The 25,878-nt window shown below is 36.9% G+C and overlaps 1 protein-coding gene across 1 annotated transcript; it reads right to left on the reverse strand.

Moving 5' to 3' along the window:
• Positions 1 to 8,741: 8,741 nt before the first annotated feature.
• Positions 8,742 to 15,510, reverse strand: LOC137716858 (carbon catabolite repressor protein 4 homolog 1-like). The gene is made up of 11 exons (XM_068456220.1): positions 15,248 to 15,510; positions 13,504 to 14,209; positions 13,327 to 13,413; positions 12,160 to 12,246; positions 11,967 to 12,047; positions 11,775 to 11,855; positions 11,635 to 11,688; positions 11,463 to 11,551; positions 11,078 to 11,186; positions 10,733 to 10,874; positions 8,742 to 9,803 (listed from the first exon to the last, which is right to left on the reverse strand). The coding sequence occupies exons 1-11, from the start codon at positions 15,406 to 15,408 to the stop codon at positions 9,583 to 9,585; spliced, it is 1,818 nt and encodes a 605-aa protein (XP_068312321.1). The 5' UTR covers positions 15,409 to 15,510; the 3' UTR covers positions 8,742 to 9,582.
• Positions 15,511 to 25,878: the final 10,368 nt, after the last annotated feature.

Consider the following 25,878-nt stretch of genomic DNA (forward strand, 5'->3'; position numbering starts at 1 on the left):
CCTTTATAATTGGATTATCCACTCCAATCTTATTCGGATAATCAGATTGGAAACCTCGATTCATATAATTGAAGAAAGTTGAGGTTTCAACAGAAAACCAATTGGCAATATGAGGAGTAACCAAACTTATCTATAAGACCATGTAAGGTCCATCATCTCATCAATGTGAGATTTATTCTTAAACGCTATCTCACGTGTGCAAATTTTCAAACTTAATACATGAACAACACAAACAAACAGGTGAGGTGGAGCATGTATGGCCTTTGAGCTTCACACATGAGACAACCTGCTATGATACTATGAACAAAGCTGGAGTTCCACCATAAAAAAAAAAGTTGAGTTCTAACATAAAACCAATTGGCAATAAAAGGAGTGGCCCAACCTCTTATACTCTCTTGTAAGGTTTCTTCTTTCATGATGTGTGACTCTTTTACCTTCACATCGTCACACAGTCGCTCACATGTGGCGAATTTCAAGCCGCGTGGAGAATTGAGTGACGTGGAGCACGTGTGGTGGTGAGGCTTCACACTTGGGTCAACACTACTCTAATACCATGAAAAAAGTTGTGGTTCTACCATAAAACCAATTGGCAATATGAGGATAGCCTAACTTACTTATAAGCCTAGCAAAGTTCCTCCCACCGTCAATATGTGATTCATTCTCAACAGTAATTACATCATATTCGGATCAGGTCCATATCAAAATCTGATCCATTAATATGTCTAAATGTCGGAATCAGATTTCTTTCGAAATAGGCCACAAAAATTGAGCTTGTAGTCTTCTGGCAATCATGACTCAAGCTGAGCTACACAACTTTTCTACTGAAACTTAAGAAGTGGCACACTCAACGAACTTTTGCTCTAGATTATATAATAGTGTTTGGGTAATACTAAGAAGACCAACTATTTACATTCAATTTTGTAAGTTATATATCGTGATTGTGACGATTGAATTATTATTTAAATGTTGATTAATAACTTGCTTATTTTCTATTGATGACAAATCATATGATTTGCAAATTTAATCCAAAAGTTGTGTTTACATAACATTACTGACAGTGTTTCATATATCCAAATTATTTCATTCTAACAAGTAAGATGCTGACACGTACATTGATCACCAATCATCTAGTGAATATATTTGGTGAATAGATTTTGATGAGTCATTAGTGAATATTGTATACAAGTATACTTTGTTTTTCTTGGTTTCAAAACCTACATGCATATGCTTGCTTTTATAATCTAGACATGTATTGTGCATATAATATAAAGCTTTCGGTTCAAAATCTTATGACTCCCACGGGCTGACGGCCACTCAACGGTTAACAGATTAATTAAATCTAAAAACGACTGAAAGTGATCAATCTTGGCAGGCTGCTTTAATTCTATGTAATACATTTTGTCACCCCCACCTCTATCTCAAATCAAAGCCATTACTACCAGATAATTACACTTACGTACATTCAGTGGCAGAGCTAGAGTTTTTGCTATTGTGACGCAGTGATGGAGTCAGAAATTTTATTAAGGAGGGTCAATCTTAAGTGATCATAAAATTATGATAAATTAGCTTATACATAAAAATTATTGAAGAAATGGTCATGAGTATTTGCTTATTAAGCATAAAAAATAAGGAAAACTAATGAAAATGGCTTGAAAACTTTGAGTTTTAACGATAAGGACAAAATAAAGGGTAAAATGAATAGTACCAGGATTGACTTTTTAGTGTAAAAATGTGGGTTTTCGTTAAAGTGAACAGTACTTAGAGATTTTCATTAAAGTTCCCTAAAAAAATATTCCAAGTGTCGAACCTTTATATTGTTTTTTTTAACAAGCGATATTATCTAGACCAAAGAAGAGGGAGATGAGCTTAGCCTCACAATGGGCTAGCAGCAATGTGGTTCAAACTCGCATTTGGAGAAAATCGAATCTAAGACCTCTCACTTACAAGTGAAGAAGAATACCAAGACCGTAGTACTAAGTGGCCCAATCTTTATATTGTTATGATTTAATTAATTACATTTTAGTAGATCACGCTTTATGGCAAAAAACAATCATACATATGCACCTTGATGAGAACTCAAATAAAAAAATTGAATATAAGTATGAGGAAATGAAATTAAGTATCATTTACTTGATTAGGCAAAGAATGAAATTATGAGATTAAGGGGTCGTTTGGATGTGCTCTTAAAATTACTGAAAGTACTTATAGAGAAAATATTTTTTGGTTCCAAAAGCACTTTAAGTGATTTTCCAGAATTTACTTGCATTTTTACTAAGAAATGGTTCCAAAAACATTTTCACCAAAAGTGCTTTTAATCATTTCAAAAATACATCCAAGGAAGTTCTAAGTGTTGGACTCCAACCGTGAGCAAATTACATTTGTGAGGGTCAACTTTAAATATAAAAGCCAAGCTACATCAATATATCATATATAAATACAACTTTCCAAATTGTAAGAAGGGTCACCTTTCCAAATTGTAAGAAGAGTCATATAACCCTCCTAGGCATTAACTGGCTCTGCCAGTGCCGGTATATATCACTTTACCAATTATTCACGTGATGAGAGATATACGTTAAAACCCTGTACATGTATAGTTGCATAAAAGTTTGTCTCATGGTCGCTGTGGGACTCTTTCAAAAGTTAAATTAGGGTTCTCATGCAATTACAAACTATAAGAGAGATACATACGTAAGAAACCCGTAACACAGTTCCATAGAGCTTATCTCATATAATTGCTATGGGACTTTTTCAAATGTTGAATTAGGATTTTCATGCATTACATTTGGTACTTTAAGATGGTGAGCATGGTTGTTAAATATGTTTGTCCAATTAATTATGAAGAGAATTGGTGACTTTGAAGTTGAACCGAGAAAATTAATCGGTTGAATATAAGCAAAATTGTCGGTTCTTTCCCTTCTTAAGTTCTTGCGGTACCGAAGCTGGATTTTCCTGCTAGGACACTAGAAATAAGTGCAATAACATTCTTTTTAATTAAAAGAAAATTAATTCTGGAATTTATGAACACACAAGAGAGTAAATATTCTGACACTTGATTTTTATATGGGGGAAACTGATTGAAACTTGATGAATAAATTTTCACAGAGAGAGAGAGAGAGAGCATAAATAAATGGAAGAAGAGGTGGGTTGGAAGCATTTAACAGAAGGAAATAAAACCAGTGCTGGTACTGGTGCTGGTGCTGGTGAGAGTGACGATCGAAAGAAAAGAGTGTCGAAGTAAGTGAGGGTGGTTTCAATGGTCATCCTTGAGTTCTGCATTTAAGTGAATTCAAGATGATTTAATGAAGGCAGGTGAGCAATACTTGAAACCCTCTTCCCTCAAAGCCTTTAATACTCTTTGGGACCCTTTAGGATTTTCTCACATATATATTTTTTTGGTAATTATCTATTGCTAAATCTAGAGTACTAGTCTCCGAACTTTTGCCTAGTTGAAGCTTTGATCCCTAACTTAAAAATTTTCGGAGTATTGATACTTGAACTTATTATAATGTGAAGTAATTCAATTATTTTTTGGGTAACACAGAAATTCTAATGGAGTTACCCAAAATGACCATTACTTTATATTGTGACAATTCAAACACCGATACTCATGAACTTTTAGTTCTAAGATCAAAACTACAATTCAAAGACCGATACTCATGAATTTTCTCTTACCTTTTTTTTTTATTGTTGTTCTTTGCACTATGGAAATGTCATTAGCACTCCTTATACAAAATTTTCCTTGTATTGTTATACATTTAGAGTGCATGATAACTTTTTTAGAGTGCTAGTAGCAGCTCATTTTTTTATACAACAATATTCTATTCTAAATGACAAAAAAAATTAGGCTAAGTCGTACAATGAATCAGTCATAATTTAAACTCAACACAAATACTATACATTCTTGCAATCATAATTTCTCTTCTAGTTTTTCTTTTCTCCACTTACATTCTTGTTTTCAATTTGGTGGCTACCTTACAAAAATGCCCCTTCGTTAGGAAAACTAGTTTTTGTGTCCTAGCTCTTTTGACTAGTACCAATAAACAGGCCCGGTATTTATGTTATTGGTTGTCTAGTCTATTTAGGGCCCCTCTCCAATTTATACTTGATTGGTGATTTTTTTTCTAAGCACACCCTCCTCTCCAATGCCCTTATGGCTTCATCCTTCATGAGTATGCTTAGATCTTTCCCAAACAAAGGAACTTATTGCCCACCAAAACTTGCAATTTCTTTGTTCTTTTGCCCTTTGCACTCACTCCAATTCTGACCCAAAATTGTACTCTGCTATCTATACCACATTCACGAGTTATAATCAAGGGGTAGAAGAGAAAATGCAAAACAAATAATAAAGAACCAGCAGTTAGATAGGGCCAATGAAAACTCAATAAATATATCATTTTTATGATATCCTGTTTTAGTTTTTTTTATCATATTTTTTTTACTGTTTTGTTATTGTGAAATACGAGAGAAACTTACATGGTATAGATGCATTGTTGTTGCCGTTCCATGCCAATGAAGATGAAAACTTACATATATCTTTTTTTCATTGAAATATGATGTTACCGTAGTGATGAATCAGTGTCATGTACATACCTCTCATGAAGGACATAAATATATTAGGTACTTATTCGTTGAAAAGTGGGTTTCAACAGCCTAGTCTATTAGAAGTTGAACTCAAAACTACCTATTTAATAAGGGTAGAGGTACCACCACACTATAAGGTCAGTGACATCAATGAACCTTTGATGCATGAGGTTTATAGTACATGAGCTATATACTTAAATGTTTAATGGATAGATTGATTACAATAAAAATATTCAATGTTCACCAAATATGTAAACAAATTTTAAACAATAGTTAAAAGAAAAGTATCTGATTGTTGGTCCAAGAATAAATAGAGTTTCTGATCTTAGGAGCAAATGGATAGGGTCATGAATTGCAAGATATATACTTCAAAGAAAAAAAAAAAATTGAATGAAGAAATAAAATAAGGGGCATAGATATAATGGCCGATGGTGTTGGCTCAAGTTCGTAGGGGGATCGGGGACGTTCTATCGAGGGTCTGGTTCCTTCCAATTGCTTTGAGTCGGGAGAATGTGTAAGTTGATGGTCAACCGCAATTCGGGTCCTGATGTGTAGTTTGTCTCACTTAATCCTCCATGTCTACGATCAAGTTTTCTCCCCTTCAGTTAGTAATCTCTTTTTACTTTCAATATATCATGAGAAATGTTAAGGAGACTCTTTCAAAGTGAGACTCTCCATGGACTCTCTGCTACCTTACAATTTAACGACAATTTCGATGTCAACATTATAAAATATTGTGCCAAAAACATGAAATGTTAGAGAGTCCCACTTTTAAATCTCCTTAGCAGTTCTCATATATCATTGATTTCCCTATATAAAAAAAAAAACCACAAATAGCCGATGGTGTTGAGAGCTTTAAAAGCAAATTTAATTAGTTGCAGTGATTAATTTCATGGCTTATGGCAAGGAATGTGGTTATTGACGGGTGTGGGGGAGAGAGGAGTTTGGGTGTTGAGAGCTTTAAAGGTTTTTGTTTTCTTTGAGTAACCTAATTGTGGGAAGTTGGAGTTATTGTGTATATTAATGATCCATAGATATTCAAGACCTTCCTTCAACTGTATACAGACTCTCCTCATTTAATGGCCACTTCACACACCTCTTCCCTCCTCTTTCCCATCTCACCGCTCTCTCATAAGAATCATAACTTGGCATTTGGTGTCCATTTGGTTTTCAATTATTGGCTTCTAGCTTGGCTAGCTTAGCTCACCTTCAATTGAAATCAAAGTGTTTTTAGCACTTCAAAATAGTTATTATTAATTTCTCTCTTATAGAAATCAAGGGGAAAATGGAATTGGAGGATTTGGAGAGTGCATGATAACTATTTTAGAGTGCTTACATGTACTCTTCTAATATTCAGAACAAGAGAAACATCTACAAAACTGTTCATGTTGCATTTCAGTGTTGAGTGTCAGCATTCCACTTAAAACTCGGCATTTGGTTTACATTTGGCTAGCTTAGGTTGCTTACTTTTCAGGACATGAGTTATATATGTTAAATTGTTCCTGCTACGTGACGATTATGTAACAATCCAGTTAAAACTTGACCTTTGGTCTACAATTGGCTTCTAACTTGGCTAGCTTAGCTAACTTAATTATCGGATACCTGCAAAAACTTGTGAGGTTGTCCCAATCACCCGATAGTACCAGCTGTTACAGTAGTTTGAGCTTGGGATGAGTTCCAGCAACATAAATTTATAGTAAATTTGGGTAAAGACTATTCTAAAGTGTTAATAGCAGTTCTCTTTGAATTTTGATGACTTGAAAACTTATGTGATTGTTCTTGCATGCCAAGTGGCACGATAATCCAATTAAAACTTTGCATTTGGTGTACATTTGGCTTTTAGCTTGGCTAGCTTAATTTGCTTACTCTTCAAAGCATGAGTTGTTCTTGCCACATGACAATACTGAGTGGTGCAATAGTCTTGCTAAAATTTGGCTTTGGTGTACATTTAGCTTTTAATTGTGGCTTATGCATGGCTTGGATAACATACTTCACTAAATTCGAGATGTAAAAAACTTATGTGAAGTTGTTCTTGACAGATAGCTCTACTGAGTTTCACAATATATAGTCTAGTTAGGACTTTTAAAATGTTTTTAAAAAAACTTAAAAATTAGTAATCAAATTTGAACACATATTATGTTTTAACTGAATCGTTGCGTTGCATAGTATTGCCATATGGCAGAAGTTATATTTATTTTTTTTGTACAGTATACAGTCCATGGAGACCAAATACATTGCTAAGATTTATATAGTTGGGTGTGTTACGGTGGCATCAGGATCAGGGGGGTTGGGGGTATTAGACCAAGGACTTGAGTTGGTTAGAATTTCACATCTTAGGCTTTAATAGAGAGCTGGCTTGGAGCTTTATTTCTGCTATAATAATCAGAGTTAATACAACCAACTTGGAATGCACGTCATGCATGCGTAGGCCAGGTTTCTTTTAGTTGTACCTTCAAATTTTGCCCCTTAGATCCTCCCTTGCAGTTGTGGCCAAACTCCACCAGCCTAGTTTACCAAAATAAAAAATAAAAAAAATAAAAAAAAAACCTCCACCAGCCTATATAACTACCAAAACAATTTCCCATCCATTTGACATATAATCCAATCCAACTCTCTCAACCTCTCAACTCTCCCCAGCTCTCAGCTCTGTGTGTGTGCTTTGGTAAGAGAGAGAGAGAGAGAGAGAGAGAGAGAGAGAGAGAGTACAACTACTTATCTTTGAGTGATTGAATCAGCTAGAGCTATGGTTTCTTTTCAAGCTCATCCTCTTTCTCCAATCCAAAAGAAGGCAATCGCAGACTTTGAGAATTCACCCAAGAAAAGAAAATGGGACGACGATCCATACGATCATATGGAGCAACTTTTCGAAAAACGTGCGAAAGTACCACAAAGCACACCGAAATCCTTGTTTGATATCGAGCTTCACCTTGAGACTCCATTGCCTTTGGAGTGGCAAAGATGCCTTGATATTCAGGTATATTTTATATATGTGTGTGTTGTGTATATTTCAATTATATAAACATAAGTAACAAACATAGCATACCGTTAGATAACCATTTCAGTTTTTAGTATTTTACTTCTAAATAGAAACAATTTTTTTTATCGATCGTGTACATGCAGTCGGGGCAGATACATTTTTACAACACAAGGACTCAGATGAAGACTTCAAGGGACCCAAGGAGGAGCCCTGAGCCACCAACTAGTCCAGCTGCTGATCATCATCGTCGTCGTCGTCGTCCCATGAGCCTCGACCTGGAGCTCAACCTAAGATCGTGTGATCAATCCAGCGCTAATTCAGACATTTCATCAACACACAGCTTCAGTGATTTGTTCATGGAGCCCCACAGACCAACAAAAAGTAACCCTATTAATTTAGGGTTTCATGTTGATCATCACCATCAGCAGCAGCAGGAGATGGTGGCCACTGTGTGCATCCAGTGCCACATGCTGGTGATGCTGTGCAGGTCTTCTCCTGCATGCCCTAACTGCAAGCACATGCACCAACCTGATCAGAGCCCCCCAACCCTATTCAATTTCAAGCCAAGGTTTACTAGTAGCTTCATGTGTTAATTAATTAGCCAGTAATTAAGCTTCTGCTAATTAAGACCAAGACAAGGCGTCTGTGTTATACTCTTCCTGAAGGGTCTAAATTTCTGTCAAGTTATAGCTTCATCTTCCTCCTCTATTAGAAAAATGACTGGTAAGAGTGCTAATATATATATATATATATAGAGAGAGAGAGAGAGAGAGAGAGAGAGAGAGCTCTCTACCTAATGTAAATATAAATGACGCTTATTATCCTACTACTAAAGTTGTTTAAACCATGGGTGTCCGTAATCATGGTCTGCTACTGATTATATATAAATTCTCTACTTTTCTTAATCTGTCTCAAGGATTTTATTTCTTTGCTTTATAAGTATATTGGATGAGATCGAACCCTCAACCGTTGCAAACTAAAGACGATTTATAGTGGAGGTCTACACTTTACTGGCGTAGGTATCATCTTCGCATTTATTTTTATTTTGTAGAATTATAAGTTTTTTTTACAGAATTATTGGTAACACTCTGGAAATCTAATTCTGCATTCTGAATATTTTATATTTTGAAAAAAAAAACATTTTTATGAGGGAAAATTAAATTTCCAGCGTGATAATAATAGTTGTCATTTATTTATTATTATTACGGTTAGGATGAAACTGGTGTCAGCATATAAGTACACGCATCTCTTATTCTTTTTGCCTTTTTATTTCTGATGAAATCTCACTGCACATGTTTCCCCGACTGTTAACAAGGGCGACCTTTTACTTTTTGGAGGAGTAAAACTAAAAGATGTGCCCAAATGTTTTTAGGTAATTGAGGTTTACAGTGAGATCAAAGTAAAAATAGCCAACTACAAAACTGATGAACTTCTGGGATAGGAAAATACCAAGAGCAAATGCTGCTCATGCAGCCAGCTGACACTAGAAAATAAAATTTTTCATGGTAAGGACCATAAAAATGTAAATTAAAACCGCTGATCAGATGAAATCAACACAGGAGTGGTTAATCATTCACTGTCAAAACATTAATATCCATTAGGAGAAAGAACATTCTGAACACGATACCATATTTTTCATGGTAATATAGCCTGCTCTGAATAGCGAATCGTAAAAATTAACAGATATGGAAAATTTTCAACTATAGAGCAGCATTCAAGTCAATCTTACAGAAAGATGAGGTCCCTGAAAAGTTACCATGTTAGAAAAGAAAAAACACGATGAATTGTCACTGTGTATAAGGAAGAAAATTTGAATGCTAATCTTCCCTTGTGTGTCTAATCTTCTTCTGTGTATCTACATCTTGACCTAAATCAACGAAACTGTAGAGATCGATGCTAATCTTTAATCTTCTGTGTATTTTCATGTATCCTATGTAAGTACCAACTTTGCCAGCTGCTGGTTTTGTATAGAATTTGAATTCATTCCGTACTAATTATCAGACTGCATAATCTCTCAATCATCTTCAGCTTTCCTGTAAAACTTTACTGTTGTGCAAAAATGTTGGGTGCTGCCCTAGGCTCTCTGGAAGAGGTTCTGAGCTCAGATTGTAAGCGCTTGTCTCAAGGGAAAAACTTGCCATGAGGGCAATATGGTCTGATGACCATTTAGCAGATGGAAGGTAACCTTCTTTGTCAAGATCTTTGTCAAGAAGCTCCAATACGCTGTCAAGCCTCAAGCAAGCAGCTGCAGGAAAGCATTATACATACAGTCAACGAAAACGATGAATAAAACAAAATTCAGAATTTGAACAAGGTGTTAATTATATTCATCAGAAAACCTAAATAGCAATGCCGTATGCTTATACATTATGAAAATGCGATTACTCTCGCAATGTATTCCAAGATGTACTATAACCAAAATGTTAAATTTGCAATGCCTTGGAAGCCAATAAGGAAGAAATATACGGTGTTATAGAATGAACCGATAAGAAACTTTCACAAGATTTTAAATACATCCAATTAGATATAGTCATTGCTAGAAACGTCTTTCTGAATTGTTCTACATAAGTAACCTTGGGAGGTCAAAATATTCTTTTTCTAAAGTTTACCCTATAAGTTTCGTGAATGAATTTAGAAAGAAAAAAAAAAAAAGACAATATATGGGTCGAACAAGAATTTTAGGGGAGAACCGAAGCCTACTTAGATTTTACATTGCAAGAGAAGAATTTGTCAGCAAGTAAAGCTATCCTTTTTTCTCTCAAATGTCCATGGCTATTAAATACATCAAGGCTCAATCCTCACATTATTATATGTAATGCCACTTTCCTGATACAGTTGTCTGACTATCAGCCCAGTATTTTGGTAGAACTTAATCAATACATACATCAAAGGACACTTTTGGAAGATAATTTAAGCCCTCCTTAAGACACCTGGATCTCTCTTAGAAAAAAGAAAAGAAAAAGAAAGCGAAAGCACCTAGCTCTCGACTCTCAAGTGACAGACATATAAGTAGAGCACAGAAACCTATGTGGTCTTTCAAAAGTATAATTTGTTAATACAGATTCATATTGAACTTTCAATGACTCATAAATACACGTTTTGTTCAAAGAAAACATACGTTAGGCTGAACTTTAGCAGAGAAAAATCAGATACATTATAAAACTCAAATGGTACCTGTGTAGAATATATAATCTAAAGTTCCAAAGAAGGATGGTGTGCGGCTGGTAAACAAAGGTTCCTTGGTTTCAGGATCCATCTTCTCACGTTGGTGATCCTCGACCCCATCAGACTGAAAAAAAGTTGCATATGCACTTACCTGGAAAAGAAAAGAACAACTTTTCAGCGCTTTAAAATGATCACAAAAACAATAAGCTCTGCAGAATTCAAATTCTTGCAAGATGTTCAGAACCTCAACCAGGTTTAGAGGTGCAGGTTGGGATACATTGTTCAGTAGGAGCTGAGATTAAAAAAGGAGCAGAGAATTGGTCAGTAGGGAATTAAGGGATACATTGGCCTTACCAGATTCAATGGATGAGAAAGCTTGAGTGTTTGCAATATGCCCGATTTATCAGTTTCCTTGATGGGAAGAATCTCAACTCTGGCCTTGCTTATGAATGTATAAGGATCACTGCAATGTTGAGTGTGAATATCAGTCTAACCTTCATTTCTCATCCCAAGTAGAAAATTAGAAATAAATAGTCGCCAAAGTTAAGAAGAGAAATATATGGAAAGAGGACGTTTGGTTTGTTAGGAATAATAATTAATATATCCAATTGGATATATTAGTTCAAGAGAAACATGGAATCAATCAATGAGTACAAAAAATCGTAAATGGAAAATCAGGGACTATATCAATTCTTCCATCATAGTCTCAGAAGCCAATTAGTAGCAGCCGAAGGCTAACCTCTGAGGCAGAGAGTTCAAATCTGCACAAATCAGCAGGGGAATCTTCAACTCGGCAATTTTCTCAAGTGCATGGATGAGGGTTACAACCTTGTACCAGAAAAGAAGATAGTCAATTCTGCTTTTTAAACTCAAAACTAATAGAAGGAAGAGTTTCATTTTACACACTGCACCTGCAACAATTTTATGTCTGGATTTTGTACATTTGCATGTATATGGGTATTTGCCTATGGTCAAAAGGGACAACTGTGTCAGCAGTCAGCACTCCAAGATTTATGATATAAGGCTGTAGAATTTGAAATAGACATACTACCACACAAATTCTAGGTCGATTGCCATCAGAAGAGCCCTCATTTCCCACCATTTCTAATATAACAACAAGTGCAACATTGTCCTACAAAATCGCGTACAAGAAGCTGATATAACAAACAGAAGTGAAGCAGAAACAAAAGCCACTAGAACATAGTGAAGAGTAAAAACTATACGAGAGTCTAGAGATGTAAACCTTCAACAGACGGAGAGCTTCATTTTTCTGTTCACCATCCAATGAATCTACAAAGGGCTTTGCTGAATTATTAAACTCAAGCTGCAAAGAAAACCAGAACCATTAAATACCTCCAGCATGCATATATTCACATGGATAGATTTCCTCGCTTTTTCTCCATTTTCATGGTAAGTACAAGCGAGAACTTCCTCACCTCATATGTTGCAATTTCTTTGAAGCGTTGATTGCGGTAAAATGTAGCACATCCATCAACTGTAAGCTGGGACTTATACGTAAATATCTGAAAGACATCCATTAAACTCATATTACCATGATATAATGCCATCAAGCATTTTCTGTTAAGTGATTGCCGTTAGACCACATAAAGCAAAACATATGCTCCCACTTTTCTAGAAGAATTTATATATCATATTCTGTTGAAAACAAATTGGTGCAGAAATCAGAATGCACATTGCACAGAACATTTGGGTAGGGAGGTAATTAATATGATTAAGAATTTAAATGCACAAAACTTATATTTTTAAAAATATTATTTTCATTATTTGTAACGGAAAGCAATGCAAAAATCAATATTACCTGGGCTAATGAATTGGATGTCTTAAAAATTGTATTTAGATTTTTGAGTATCAGCAAGTTACATAGAACTGACATCCTGTTACCTAAAAACTTATATTGAACAATCTCAAGGATGCTTTGTCCAAGTCTTTGACGAAAAGGCCACAGGAAGGTGGCATACTAATGTGACACAATTAACTAGGACAATGAGAGGACTACAGGGCCTTTTACCAGACTTTTTACCAGTCCCGTCTTGTAGCAGGACATTGTTTATACAGGATTCTGTATGAAACTCAACCTACTTACCAAATTTATCTAACAATTCATTTACTTTTTAAACATTAATTATTCCAGATAAGCAGTTCATACTGTATAGTAATGCTTTATTACAAGTCAGGTTAATGCTGGGGAACAAAAAATCAAGACCAACTCTATCCATAAACAAAATAGGTCAGGCTCAAATTTTATCACAGTTGCCCTGTAATTTTGACTTTCAACCTACTAATACAAAGTTCCAATTCCTCTAAAAAGTAGGAATTGGAGGTTTCAAACCGCAGGCTCATACCGTGTTAGACAAGCATTGAACTCCAAGTGGTTAAGTTTTAAGGGGTGGACCAACAATGTATACTACAAGGACAATAAAGTAACAACTCAGAAAAAACAAGCTAAGCTACATACCAGAGGACCATGTTAACCAATTCTAACCGTGGCTGCAAGGGTGCATACGTTAGGCAAAGGGATACTATTCTAAGCAGTAAATCCTGGAAGTGCATGTATTTCTATTAAACAGGCCATATCACCTTACCTCGGTCTTTTTCTTCTTGTATACAACCAAGTATCCATATTTTGCCAACTCAGGTTTGAGGAAATTCTCAAAATGATCTTTCTGTACCTGCGCGTAGATGAGGAAAAATATAAAAAATAAAACAGTCTTGGGCAATGATCTCGTAAAAACATATGCGTTTAAGAACAGAGTAGTTACCTCTTGGAGACATAAGATATCTGCGTCATAGTCAATGATCTCATAAAGTAAATTGTGCTGACGATATGCCCATGAAAGAGCCCAATCTGGGCAGTAATCGTGCCGCTTACTACCACTAGTAGCAAGATAATCAGCGAGAATATTATAGGACAGCACCCTAAATGTTACATCGTTAGAAGAGTGTTCTTTGAGGTCAGCGATACAAGAGTTCCACATTGTACAACGCGGTGGATGAGGAGGAGGATAAATCACAGGATCTGTCACTTTGATTCTTGCTGGGCACAATTGTGTACGCGTTGAAGAATCAACAACTTCAAATTTTAGCCTCAGACAAAATCCAATATCATGCTCCGTGGGTACATAATATTCCCAAGATCCCATTTCAATCCATGTTTTCCCATCTTGTTCCACCACCTCATTAGGTTGTGAATCGTCATCCTGATAGCCAGGTGAATCAGGATAATAGCCATAAGGCCCTAAACTCTTGATAATTTTCACTGCTTGTGGATCAGGATCTGCAAAATGATGGTGCACCTTGTGCTTGTTCCAGGCAGCCATAAAACAAGTGTCAGAGCAATAGTAACTCATCTTGGTATGTCGATTTTGACCTACACAAACTATACACTGAATTGTGGACAGCTTGTCATGGTGGACAAAACAGCGAACCTTCTCTTGATTGGAAGACGAGCAAACATGCTCTCGGTACCTACAATATATAATAATAATGAGAGATTAACAGCAGTGCTACCGTATATTGGAACGAGTACTGAACAGGAACCCGCCATAGCAGGTTCTGCGATTCAACAATAAGTTTCTGTAGTACAACAATTTCAACACTTTGGATGCACGAAAAATTCCATTTTTTTTTCTATATAATAAACCGTCTTCTACTTTATTTGCATGTGAACGTATTTTGGCTACAACAAAATTATTGTTATTACTGTTACTGTATTGGTTTTTTTTTTTTATAATTCTTCCTGATGGACCATCTTTTACTTCATATAGTTATTATCCTTTCTTGTTCTGTATTGTTATTTTGTTCTCACTATATTTTTAATATTTTTATTATTGCTGTAACTTTTATTTATGTTGATCATAATTACTGTTATAATTATTCATTGGTATGCCTAAGTGTCTGAAATTTGAATAAATAAGGAAAAACTAAATCATCTCTTTAATTATAATTATATATAATTATTTTAGGGAAACAAAATTTCATGAAGCCTCTTACAAGTGCCTACCTTTAAGGAAGCAAAATAAAAATAAATAAACATAAAAAGCATCAACTTTTCATTTATTTATTTATTTCTTAAAGATTTAGAAATTGACTTGGACAAATGAAGCCATTTTTCTCAGCAAAAAAACAGAGCAATAATATTGACCAGAATTACCCATTTCATAAGAAATAAAAAAGAAATTTTATTACAGGAAGTAATTTTGATTGCTTTGAGCAAAAAGAAGAATGTAAAACTTGATTTTGGTTCAAGAAACCAAAACCCAACTCTCCAAATTAGGACCAAAAATCCTACTTGTCCTTATTGGGACTAAATTTCACCAAATATTCACTAAACAAAAAAGAGTAATCTTTTCCTCTGTTTCTTTAGCAACCAAAAGTTTAATAAAAACCCCACTTACAAGTCATGCATTGTGATTAAAACCCACATGAAGAAACAAGAATATATTCATACATTCATCAAGAAATTAAAACCCAGAAAGATTAAGAGAGAGAGAGAGAGAGGCTAACCAGGTGAAAGAATTCTCGTGAGGCGGATATTGAAAAGAGCCTTTGGGTTTGGCCACATGAATGTAGGGCTGGAATCTGCAGCCGAACACAGGAGCACTTGAAGGAAAATGCAGATTGAGTCTCCAATTGCGGGACTCAGACGACCCAGATTCTTGAGCCATTGAAACCCAAGTGGCATTACCAGAAAAAATGGGATTTTGGCGCAGAATGGGAGGTGGGTTTTGCGGAAAAATGGGATTTTTGATCTCTTTGAAGCAAAAGATTGAAGCTTTGTGAGAGAAAAATTAATGGGGTTTGGGGGGTTTTATCAGAGGTTTTACGTGGAGGAAGATGGAGAGGCCTCTCCCTCTGCTCTAATTATATGGTTTTTTTTTTTTTTTTTTTTTTTGAACGAATATTTATATGTAAACAGTGAGTGAGAGGGAGTGTTTGTTTTTTGTGTCTTACCGCTATTTTTAATCTGCAACAAATTATGAATGAAAATTGATAGGAAAGGAAAAAATGATTTTATTTTTATTTTAGTAAAATTAAGAAATAAATTTTCTTTTGTGTCGAAAAGAAATTAGTTGAACTGCGAAATGAAAAAAATAAAATTGGAATGGTAATTTTGTAGTTTCATTAGCCAAAATTTTCTTACTTGTACTTGTATAGTTACTTCTGAAGTCAAATCCAATTTATTATTTTTTTCCCTATACAAATAATCTTGTGTGTTCTTCGTTGTTGTTACTTCTTAAGTCAAATTTGATTTATTGGTGTTTTTCACACAAATAATCTAGCGTTGTATGTACTTGTTGATCCTAAAAATTACAAAGCTTACGTGGCGCGCAGGTCGAGTAACTAATAAGCTAACTACGTCATTTGGTTGAATGCGGGGCGTGCCAACTCGTCGGCCGAGGAGTAAAATTTGTTGATGTTGCGTTGAGCGCGTTGCTGACTTCTTTATCTTGCGACTGCGGCTGAGGAAGGAACAAATCTCGGCCTTTGGATTCTCGAGCCTGAAGACAAGGCTGCTAGTTTTGCGAAGTTCACAAATCGTCGGCGCCGGATTCGGTCACAGTGATTATATTCGTGAGAGTATAAGCACGTCTAATCAACACCAGACTGTACGGACACAAGTATTCAAAGGTGATGTATGTCTTGATGGTGAATGTGGTTCGGCCGTCAGAATGCCGAACTCTGAAACTCACTTGTGAATATCCAATCATAAAATCACTCGGCGTTCAATGCGCCAAATGTCATAACTCGTAACACCTTACTTCACCGAGAAAGCTAATAAAATGACCTTTACCAATAAGGATTTCGGAAACCTTTCTCGACTGAGACTTGGATAGGTAACCAGTCAGCCTCAATGCAGTGCTGTTTATCCAAACTGAAGGTGCTCCTCAGTCGGCTGATTCTACTGTAACAGTGCCGTTTATCCAAACTGAAGGTGTTCATTGGTTGCCTTCACAGTGCTATTTATCCAAACTGAAGATGTGTCAACAGGAAAAAGAAAATAAAAAATCTCAAGATGTTTGAGAGGTTTTGCGCTGGGCAGTTATGTGTTGAATTGGAGGTCCCTGAATTGCACCATCATTTCTCTATTTATAGCAGCAAACCCAATCCTAACCATACTCGAACTAGGACACCTTACCCCAATCCATCTTATCTCGGCCAATCCCACTTCTATTAGGACTTTGAACTCACCCCCTTTTGAGGCCATATTCATTGTTGGTCGAGAATCCAAATTGCACTAGGACTTCTTCGACCCCTTTGCTTATCTAAACCACTTCTTCTTGCGATAGGACTCGACCATCCTTGCTGAATGGCCCGAGACCACCAGGTAGCCCATAGTATATTTGAAACAGCTTTGGACCGAACATAAACCTACACTCGGCCCAATAATATTATTTTGGGCCCAAACAATACTTAAAAGGAATTTTCAAACCATCATTTCTTAGGTTTTGCGACAACAATTAAATGAATCATGGTAATGTATACTAAGAAAAAAAGTTTCGTGTATTCGTAGTAGTTTGCCTAATGAATTATGTTCTGTTAGCTTTTGTAACCTCTGATGAATTTTTGGACAATACAAAAAATGTTACAGTGGTATAGTTGTATGTATTCTTCATTGTAGTTACCCACTTCGTCGAACTTATCTAAACGGCCTATTAACAAAATTGTCTTCGTAAACCAAAAAAGGGTGAAAAGATTAAATTAACCTTTTCAACAAAACTAAAGAAAAATAACCAAAAATAAAAGTTATGGGAATATAGTAAACTAATCATAAAATAATTTTACTGTTTATTTTAAGCCTCATAGTCATGTTACCATATCAGTTGCCCTCATTTTCTTTTCCATGATTTTCTCCTAAATAAAATAAAATTTTAGTGGCGAAATAGTTATTTAGAAACAATTGCTAAAAATATGAACAGTCTCTTCAATGACAAAAAATCATTTGTGTTGCAGTCATATTTAGAATAGAAATGTGATTGTGTAAATCTTAGGGAATCTGGGAAAGTATTATATATTCCTAGGATTAGATTACCTATTAAATGTTGTAATCCTAAAGGGAAAGGTTTTACCCTTTCTACTACTATAAATAAAGGCACAATGGGATGAATCAAACACACCTCACAATTAAATCAATCTCTCTTCTCTCTTAATCTTGTTGCACCCCTCTCTCTCTAAACCCTAGAGCGCTCAATCAAATAGGCCTACAACACGTTATCAGCATGCTCTTGCCAGAAGCTGAGAAATTGACGCATCGTAGAAGGAGGCTATCATCCACCACATTCAAAGGCTTATTCATTTTCTGCTAATCAGGTACGCTTAAAATAAAGGAAGATATTTGAAACGTCCACGAAGCATGAAAACATTCCCCATGATGCATGAACCCCCCTATGTTTACATTTTCCTTCCGATATATATATATATATATATATATATATATATATATATATATATATTGTATATGTTCATATATTTTTCAATATCTATATATATATATATATATATATATTTGTTTCATGCATCGCACAATTAAATTGTTATGTGAAATTTGTGAGTCAAATTATATAAAATAAATTAAAAGCATATTTAGGGTTTCCTAAACCCTAAGGGTTTTTTTTTTGAAAAAAAAAAAGGAAATTGGACATTGGATGGCATCACCCCTACGACACAACATCGGTAGCAGCCTTCTGGGCTTTGTTACACCTATTTGGACCCCCAGGCCTTCGACCTGATTGATTAGAATAGGCCTGCAGCCCTAGTTCTATCACTGAGGAGGCCCACAGCCTTCATGGATCCAGACCAAACCCACGACAAACCTTGCTTACTGGGTCCTTATTCCTTACGCATCCAGGCCCGCATACCTACTCTCTTTGGTGCCAGCCCACTCGATTGGGCCTTGTTTCTTTGCGGTTCGTAGCACAGGAAGCCAGCCTATGTGGCTAGGCTTCCATTTGAACCCATTCGCCAGCCCATGGGGCTGGGTTTTGTTCCCCCGTGCATCACCCATAGCACCTACTAGGCCTTGTTCTGTGCACCCCCTTCAGCCCAAACTGAAACCCAGTTGCGGCTGGGGCTTCTCCCTCACCTATGTGGCCTGTAGCCCACCCCTGAAGTCTTTTGGGCCTTGCCTTATACTTAAGGCACCCAAACCCGTGCCACTTAACCCACGACACCAAGCCCATTATTATTTTGGAGCTATATTTTCGATCCAATAATATTATTTTGCTTCTAAAATCGACCCGGTATGGCCCAATTTATTGAATTAATTAAAAGTGACCTGTAGTCCATTAATCTGATTATGATATCCAAAATTATTGACCTGAAGATCATTTTTGGACATTAATGATTCATGATGCGAGATTTACTTGACACTCAAATTAAACCCTCGTTTGACAATTGTAGTAGAATGGATAAGTGAGGGATCGTTCTAGACCGGGGATTAGGAGGGCTTGCTAAAACCTTCTAAATTGACTTAAAAACATAAAAACTAAATTAAAATACTCTTAACAAGACTACTATGACTCAGAATGGCTTTGAAAAACTCAAATTGTCTAAAACAATCAAATTGACTCAAATAGAAGCTAGAACTTGATTTAGACGAATTTGCAAGTGTTTATGACTCCAAAAGCTTAAAGATACAAAAATAAAACAAATACGAATGATTAAGACTCAACGAAATATGGGGGAAATGTGTTTGGACGATATTAAATTAAAAAGACAGAATATAATTAAAGGCAAAATGTAAATATGAATGTGATGAAAATATGGATGATGGAATAGCCAAGGGGTTCTTCTCCACACATGTTACACTTGCATACAAAATTGATTCTCAGTTGGTCTTTCGATAAGTTGTGAAACTCAATGCTCCAAGTTAATTAGATCCGCTTAGATTAACTTTCAGATTTCCCTAAATTCGTTGGATTGAATGGAATACGCATTACAACCAAATTATTCTTAATCAAAGTCCCTAACTATGGAATACGCATGATAGAGACATTCAACAAAGATCATTAAGTTCAACGGAAATCATAAACATCGACGAGGCATTCGTTACTATGGAATACGCATGAAACTTATGCCAAGAATTCGTTTAACGCGATTGTTTATAAGCAACCTCCACTGCTTGTGAATATAAGTTCATAACGATTAGGTGAAATTCACTTATATTCTAGCGTCATATTTATGCATGAAAATTAAGCTTGCAATCTCAATGAACATACATAAATAAGTTATCAATCAAACAGTTAAACGAATTTAATCCACAACTTATGAAATTCCAACCAAACGTAATCAATTCAAATTGCAAATATAAACATAGTTTCGAATCACCCCCTAGCTAAAGGGGGTTTAGTTCCTCATAACTTTGAAATCAAAGAAACACCTAAACATTCCAACAACTCAAACTTGAATTGTATGAACGTTTAGGCACTCTTATCTTCCATTCTCATACGTACAAAACAAAGAGAATTAAATTTAAACTTTGAAATCAAAGAAACACCTAAACATTCCAACAACTCAAACTTGAATTGTATGAACGTTTAAGCACTCTTTTCTTCCTCGTTGTTGTAGCACAAGGTCTAAGGTGAGCTTTGGGGATTATGTGAAGTGTTTTGGAGGGATGGGAAGTGGTTGGATAGTGGCTGCAATGGAGGAGAAAAACTGCACAGAAATGGAAGGGATTTGCGGCACAAGGGTTGTGTTTGTGTTGTGTGAAGTGTTGTGAATGGAAAATATGAGATCTGCATGAATGAATGAATGCTAGGGTATTTATAGGGGTAGTGGAGGGAACATATGGCTGTTTGTTTAAGCATTTGTGTGGAGGAATGATGGAAAAACAGCTAGGACACATGTGAAAACTGGAATTGCACAAGGGGAGCAAAGGGAACCCACGACATTGAGTGTTTGTTTGATGATGATGCATGTGATGGGTGGGAACAAAGGGGGAAACATGGCACAAGGGGGCTTGAATGAATGATTGAATGTGCATGTGGATTTAAAGAATGAGTGGTGGTGTAATGATGAAGTGAATGCATGTGACTTGTGAATACAAAGAGAAGGGGAAAAACTGGAAATGCTCAAGGAGTGCACGGCATTGGGGGGGGGGGGGGGGGGAAGAAATGATGGCATGAAAGTGAAGGGATTAGTGGTGCATGTGCATGTGTTTTAGGTTGTGAAAGCATGTGGATTAGGTGGAAAGAGGTGGATGTGCATGTGAGTTGAAATGCATATGTTTAAATGGTTGAAATGTGTAGATGATTATGAGTATGATAAGTGATAAGTGAATGATATGTTAAGTGATAAATGAATGATATGTGGTGAGTGATAAGTGAATGAAAGTGATAAGTGATAATAGGGCTAGTTTAAAGGGCTAGGGTTTAAGTACATAGAATGGGCCTAAAATAGGTTGGTTTGCATGGCATAATATGTTTGATTGGGCTAGAGGTTTTCCATGGCTCAAAGGATTTGTTTGATTGGGCTAGGCCCTTTGTTTGATGTCCCCAAAGAGCATACAAGGCCTTCAAATTCGTCCATCCTCTTGGCTCCATGGATAAGCTATCCAATCCATGCCCAAAAATGCTCCAAATGGCCTCAAAATGCACTTTCTTGCTCCCTAAGCCCTTAAAACCTGGAAACACACAAAAGAAGCATAAAGAACTAAAATAACTAAAGAAACATAACGTAAATGTACGAGAACAAGCCATTTAAGTCGCATGAATATGCTCCTATCAATTCAATAATTTATTTTTATACTTTGAACCGTCACATACTTTCGTAGTAATGAAGCTCTCACACTTGAGTTCCCGAAGAAACTCAAAATTCACTACACTAAGTTAGTATATTGCATTCTATGTTTCTTGCAGGAACCTCTCATTATGAACTAATTGTTCATAAAACTAAATTGAACCTGTAGTTTCAAATTTAGTGCCTTTGAAACCCGAAGTTTTCATTCAAAACATACCACATGAAACTCGTAGTTTTCATGCATAAATTAACCAATACATGTATATAGAACTTGTATGTTCTACGATATATGTCTATGGCTCACCATATGACTACTCACGTTTTCCCCTCTGTTTTAGGGATATGTCGAACTTGAACAAGCTTGATTTCTCCGCTCTAGAAATCTCTAGAAGAAACTATCTGAAATGGGTTCAAGACGCGAAGCTCCATCTCACTGCAAAAGGAATTAGAGCCATCATCGAGGCACCTGTCGCTTGATGAAGCTCAGAAGGCTACTGCAATGATCTTCATTTGAAGACACATCCATGATGCATTGCAGACTGAGTATCTCGCTGAGAAGGACCCACGCACCCTTTGGCTTGCTCTGGCCGATCGTTTCGATCACCAAAAAGACATATACTTGCCTGAAGTAAGACACGACTGGTAGCATCTTCGCTTCCAAGACTTTAAGTCCGTGAATGAATACAACTCTAAAGTTTGTAGAATCCGTTATTTGTTGAAATTCTGCAAAGTGGAACTAACCGAATCAGATCTCCTGGAGAAAACCTATTCGACCTTTCATGCCACCAATATTATCCTGTAGCAACAATATCGGGCACATAAAGTCTTCTTAGATTTGATCTCTGTTTTACTTCTCGCTGAAAAGCAGAACCAGCTTTTGATGAAGAATCATCAAGCTCGACCCACTAGCTCGAATGTCGCGCCTGAAGCGCATGTGACCAATTCTAGCAGCCATAGACGACGAAAGAACCATCATGGCTATGGCAATGGGCGGCAAGCTCAACCACGGGCCCAAGGTTAACAGAGTGCCGCACCTAAGGGAAGAAATGTGACCTAGCAGCGTCCACCACTTGCCCATAAGGCCCCCAAACTTTAAGAACAAGTGCAAAACTCTCATTCAGGCTGCTTCGACTGAACTGGACATGTGCTATCATTGTGGATCCAAGGATCATTGGCCATGTGTATGTCGAGCTTCCCCTGAGGCCATTGCCAAGTATCATTCCCATCGTCAGTCTAACTTTGCACATGTGGATCATCCGAAAGATGTAACTACATCAATGGAGATGTCGGATTTTCAAGAGGCGTCAACGCCTATGGATGAATAAATTAGACATGTTTTTAGGGTGTTTTGCCCCTAGTGGCCGAACCCACTAGGAGTGGCCGGCCCTACCCCCTCTTTTGTTAGGTTTATGGTTTAATTTTGAACAACTTTTCTATGTATTTGGAATAATTTGTTTGGTTTTGGTTTGTTTTGAATTATGGATTGTTATTTGAATGGATATTATTCTCTTGAATTGCTTAATTGAATGAATGGATTTATATTTTTGCATGTGACCAATTCAATCAATTTATTTATAGGTATGTCTAGTGGGGAAGTTAGTTGTCTAGCAAATAGTGCAACCACGTGCACCATCTTGTGTGAACAACACTATTTTACTAACTTAATACCCAAGAAAGCTCATTTGACAACTCTCTCAGGCCCATCCAACCTGATTGAAAGATATGGAAAGACATGTATCATGTTGTCTAATGGTACAATCTTGACCATTAAGGAGGCAATCTATTCTCCACGTTCCGGCAGAACATTATTGAGTTTTAGAGATATTTGAGATAATAAATATCATTTTGAAACCATTGAAGATCATGGTTCTAAATTTCTTTGTATCACTTTATATGAATATGGCCAGAAGCATATTCATGAGAAGTTGGAACGTCTGCTGAGTGGGTTGTACATCACAACCATTCAGGGCATAGAAGCCCACAGTGTGGCCGGCCTTATGCTTGAGTTTTAGGACACTTTGTTGCTTTGGCATGATTGTTTGGGACATCCTGGACGTGACATGATGCGTCGTATCCTCAAATCTTCTGACGGGCATAAGTTACATCCCTATGTTGAATTTTTGTCATGCAAAGCGTGTTCTTTAGGGGAGTTGAATATTCAACCCTCCCTTACAAAGATTATTCACGACCCCCCTAATTTTCTTCAAAGGATTCAAGAGGACATTTGTGGACTTATCCAACCAACATGCGGACCATTTAAATATTTTATGGTGTTGGTTGATACATCAACAAAATGGTCACATGTTTGCTTGTTGTCCACATGTAACGTCGCATTTGCTAAACTCCTAGCTCAAATCATTAAGCTAAGGGCTCACCATCCTGATTATCCGATTAAGTCGATTCGACTGGATAACGTTAGAGAATTTACGTCACAGACTTTTGACGATTATTGCATGTCAGTAGGGATTAATGTGGAACATCATGTGCCCTATGTTCACACCCAAAACGGCCTGGTAGAAGCTTTCATAAAGCGCCTTCAATTGATAACTCAGACTTTGGTTATGAGAACCAAATTGCCGGTATCTGCCTAGGGCTATGCAATATTGAACGCAGCTATGTTGGTCCACCTGAGGCCCACTACTACCCAACCATATTCACCGTTACAGTTGGTCATTGGATACGACCTTGACGTCTCGTATTTACAGGTGTTTGGGTACGTCATTTATGTGCCAATAGCACCGCCACTACGTACCAAAATGGGTCCTCAGAGAAAAATGGGAATCTATGTTGGTTATGATTCACCATCAAATGTTCGATACTTAGAACCCCTGATAAGAGATCTCTTTACCGCACGTTTTACGGATTATCACTTTGATGAGACAGTCTTCCCGTCGTTAGGGGGAGATAAGCATGCTAACGTTTCCGTAGAACATTGCGAATTGTCGTGGTATGCTCCCACTATGTCTCATTTAGATCCCCGCACTGCCTAGTCTGAAACTGAGATGCGACGAATTATAGATCTTCAGAGCATTGCTCAAAGCATGCCGGATGCTTTTAATGATCTAGCTAAGGTGACAAGATCACATATACCCGCTGCAAACACACCTGCAAGGATAGATGTACCCCGTGTACGTTAACAACCCGCCTGGGTAGGTTGAACCATCCCCGAAGGTGGGGAGGCTGCATCTTCCACGCGACAAGGTACATTGGCGGCTAGCCAATCATCTGCTCCGACCCTGAAGCGTGGCAGACCCCTTGGTTCAAAGGATTCATAACCCCGAAAGAGGAAAATGGCACCAACTAGTGACCCTAGTTTGAATCCGACCATCGCTCACTTATCCATTCCAACACATGAAGTTATTCTAGATTACGGTGATGCTTCAGACGAAACATGCCGGCTTCCCGAGAATCGCAAGATTTCGGTCCACTACACAATATTGGATGAGGTTTGGAATAGGAATGAGATGATCGTCGACGATGCATTCGCGTACTCAATAGTTACTGACATCATACTTAGCGATGACATTGAACCACGTTATGTCGATGAATGTCGACTTAGAACCGATTAGTCAAACTGGAAACAAGCAATCCAGGTCGAACTCGTGAAACGTAAAGTGTTTGGACATATTGTTCCTCCACCACCATGTGTAAAGCCTGTTGGCTATAAATGAGTTTTCGTGAGGAAATGTAATGAGAATAATGAAATAGTACGATACAAAGCACGCTTCGAAGCGCAAGGCTTCTCTCAGTGCCCTGGGATTGATTACGAGGAAACGTATTCCCCCGTAATAGATGTTATAACGTTCCATTACCTAATCAGTTTGGTAGTTTCCGAAAAACTGAATATGCAGCTTATGAACGTGGTAACCGCATATCTCTATAGGGATCTAGATACGAAAATCTATATGGAAGTTCCAGAAGGACTTCCATTGACTGGTTCAAATAGTTCTAGACCACGGAACACTATCTCAATTAGGTTGAGAAGGTCACTCTACGGATTGAAATAATCCAGGCGGATGTGGTATAACTGTCTAAGTGAATATTTGACAAGTCAGGGTTATGTGAACAACGAACTATGCCCATACGTGTCATATTCCGGATTTGCAATTGTTGCAATTTACGTCGATGACATAAACCTTATTGGGACTCCCGCAGAGCTTGAGGAAATTGTTGCACACTTGAAATCGGAATTTGAGATGAAAGATCTTGAGAAAACTCTATACTGTCTCGGCCTAGAGATCGAGCACTGTTCGGATGGAATCCTAATACATCAATTGAACTGCACCCAAAAGATGTTGTGTCGTTTTAATAAGGATAAAGCGAAGGCTTTGAGTACACCCATGGTCGTTTGAATTCTAGATGATAAACGAGATCCTTTCAGTCTAAAGGAGGATGAG

This window comes from Pyrus communis, chromosome 15 (assembly GCF_963583255.1).
Source record: "Pyrus communis chromosome 15, drPyrComm1.1, whole genome shotgun sequence".
Classification (NCBI taxonomy): domain Eukaryota; kingdom Viridiplantae; phylum Streptophyta; class Magnoliopsida; order Rosales; family Rosaceae; genus Pyrus; species Pyrus communis.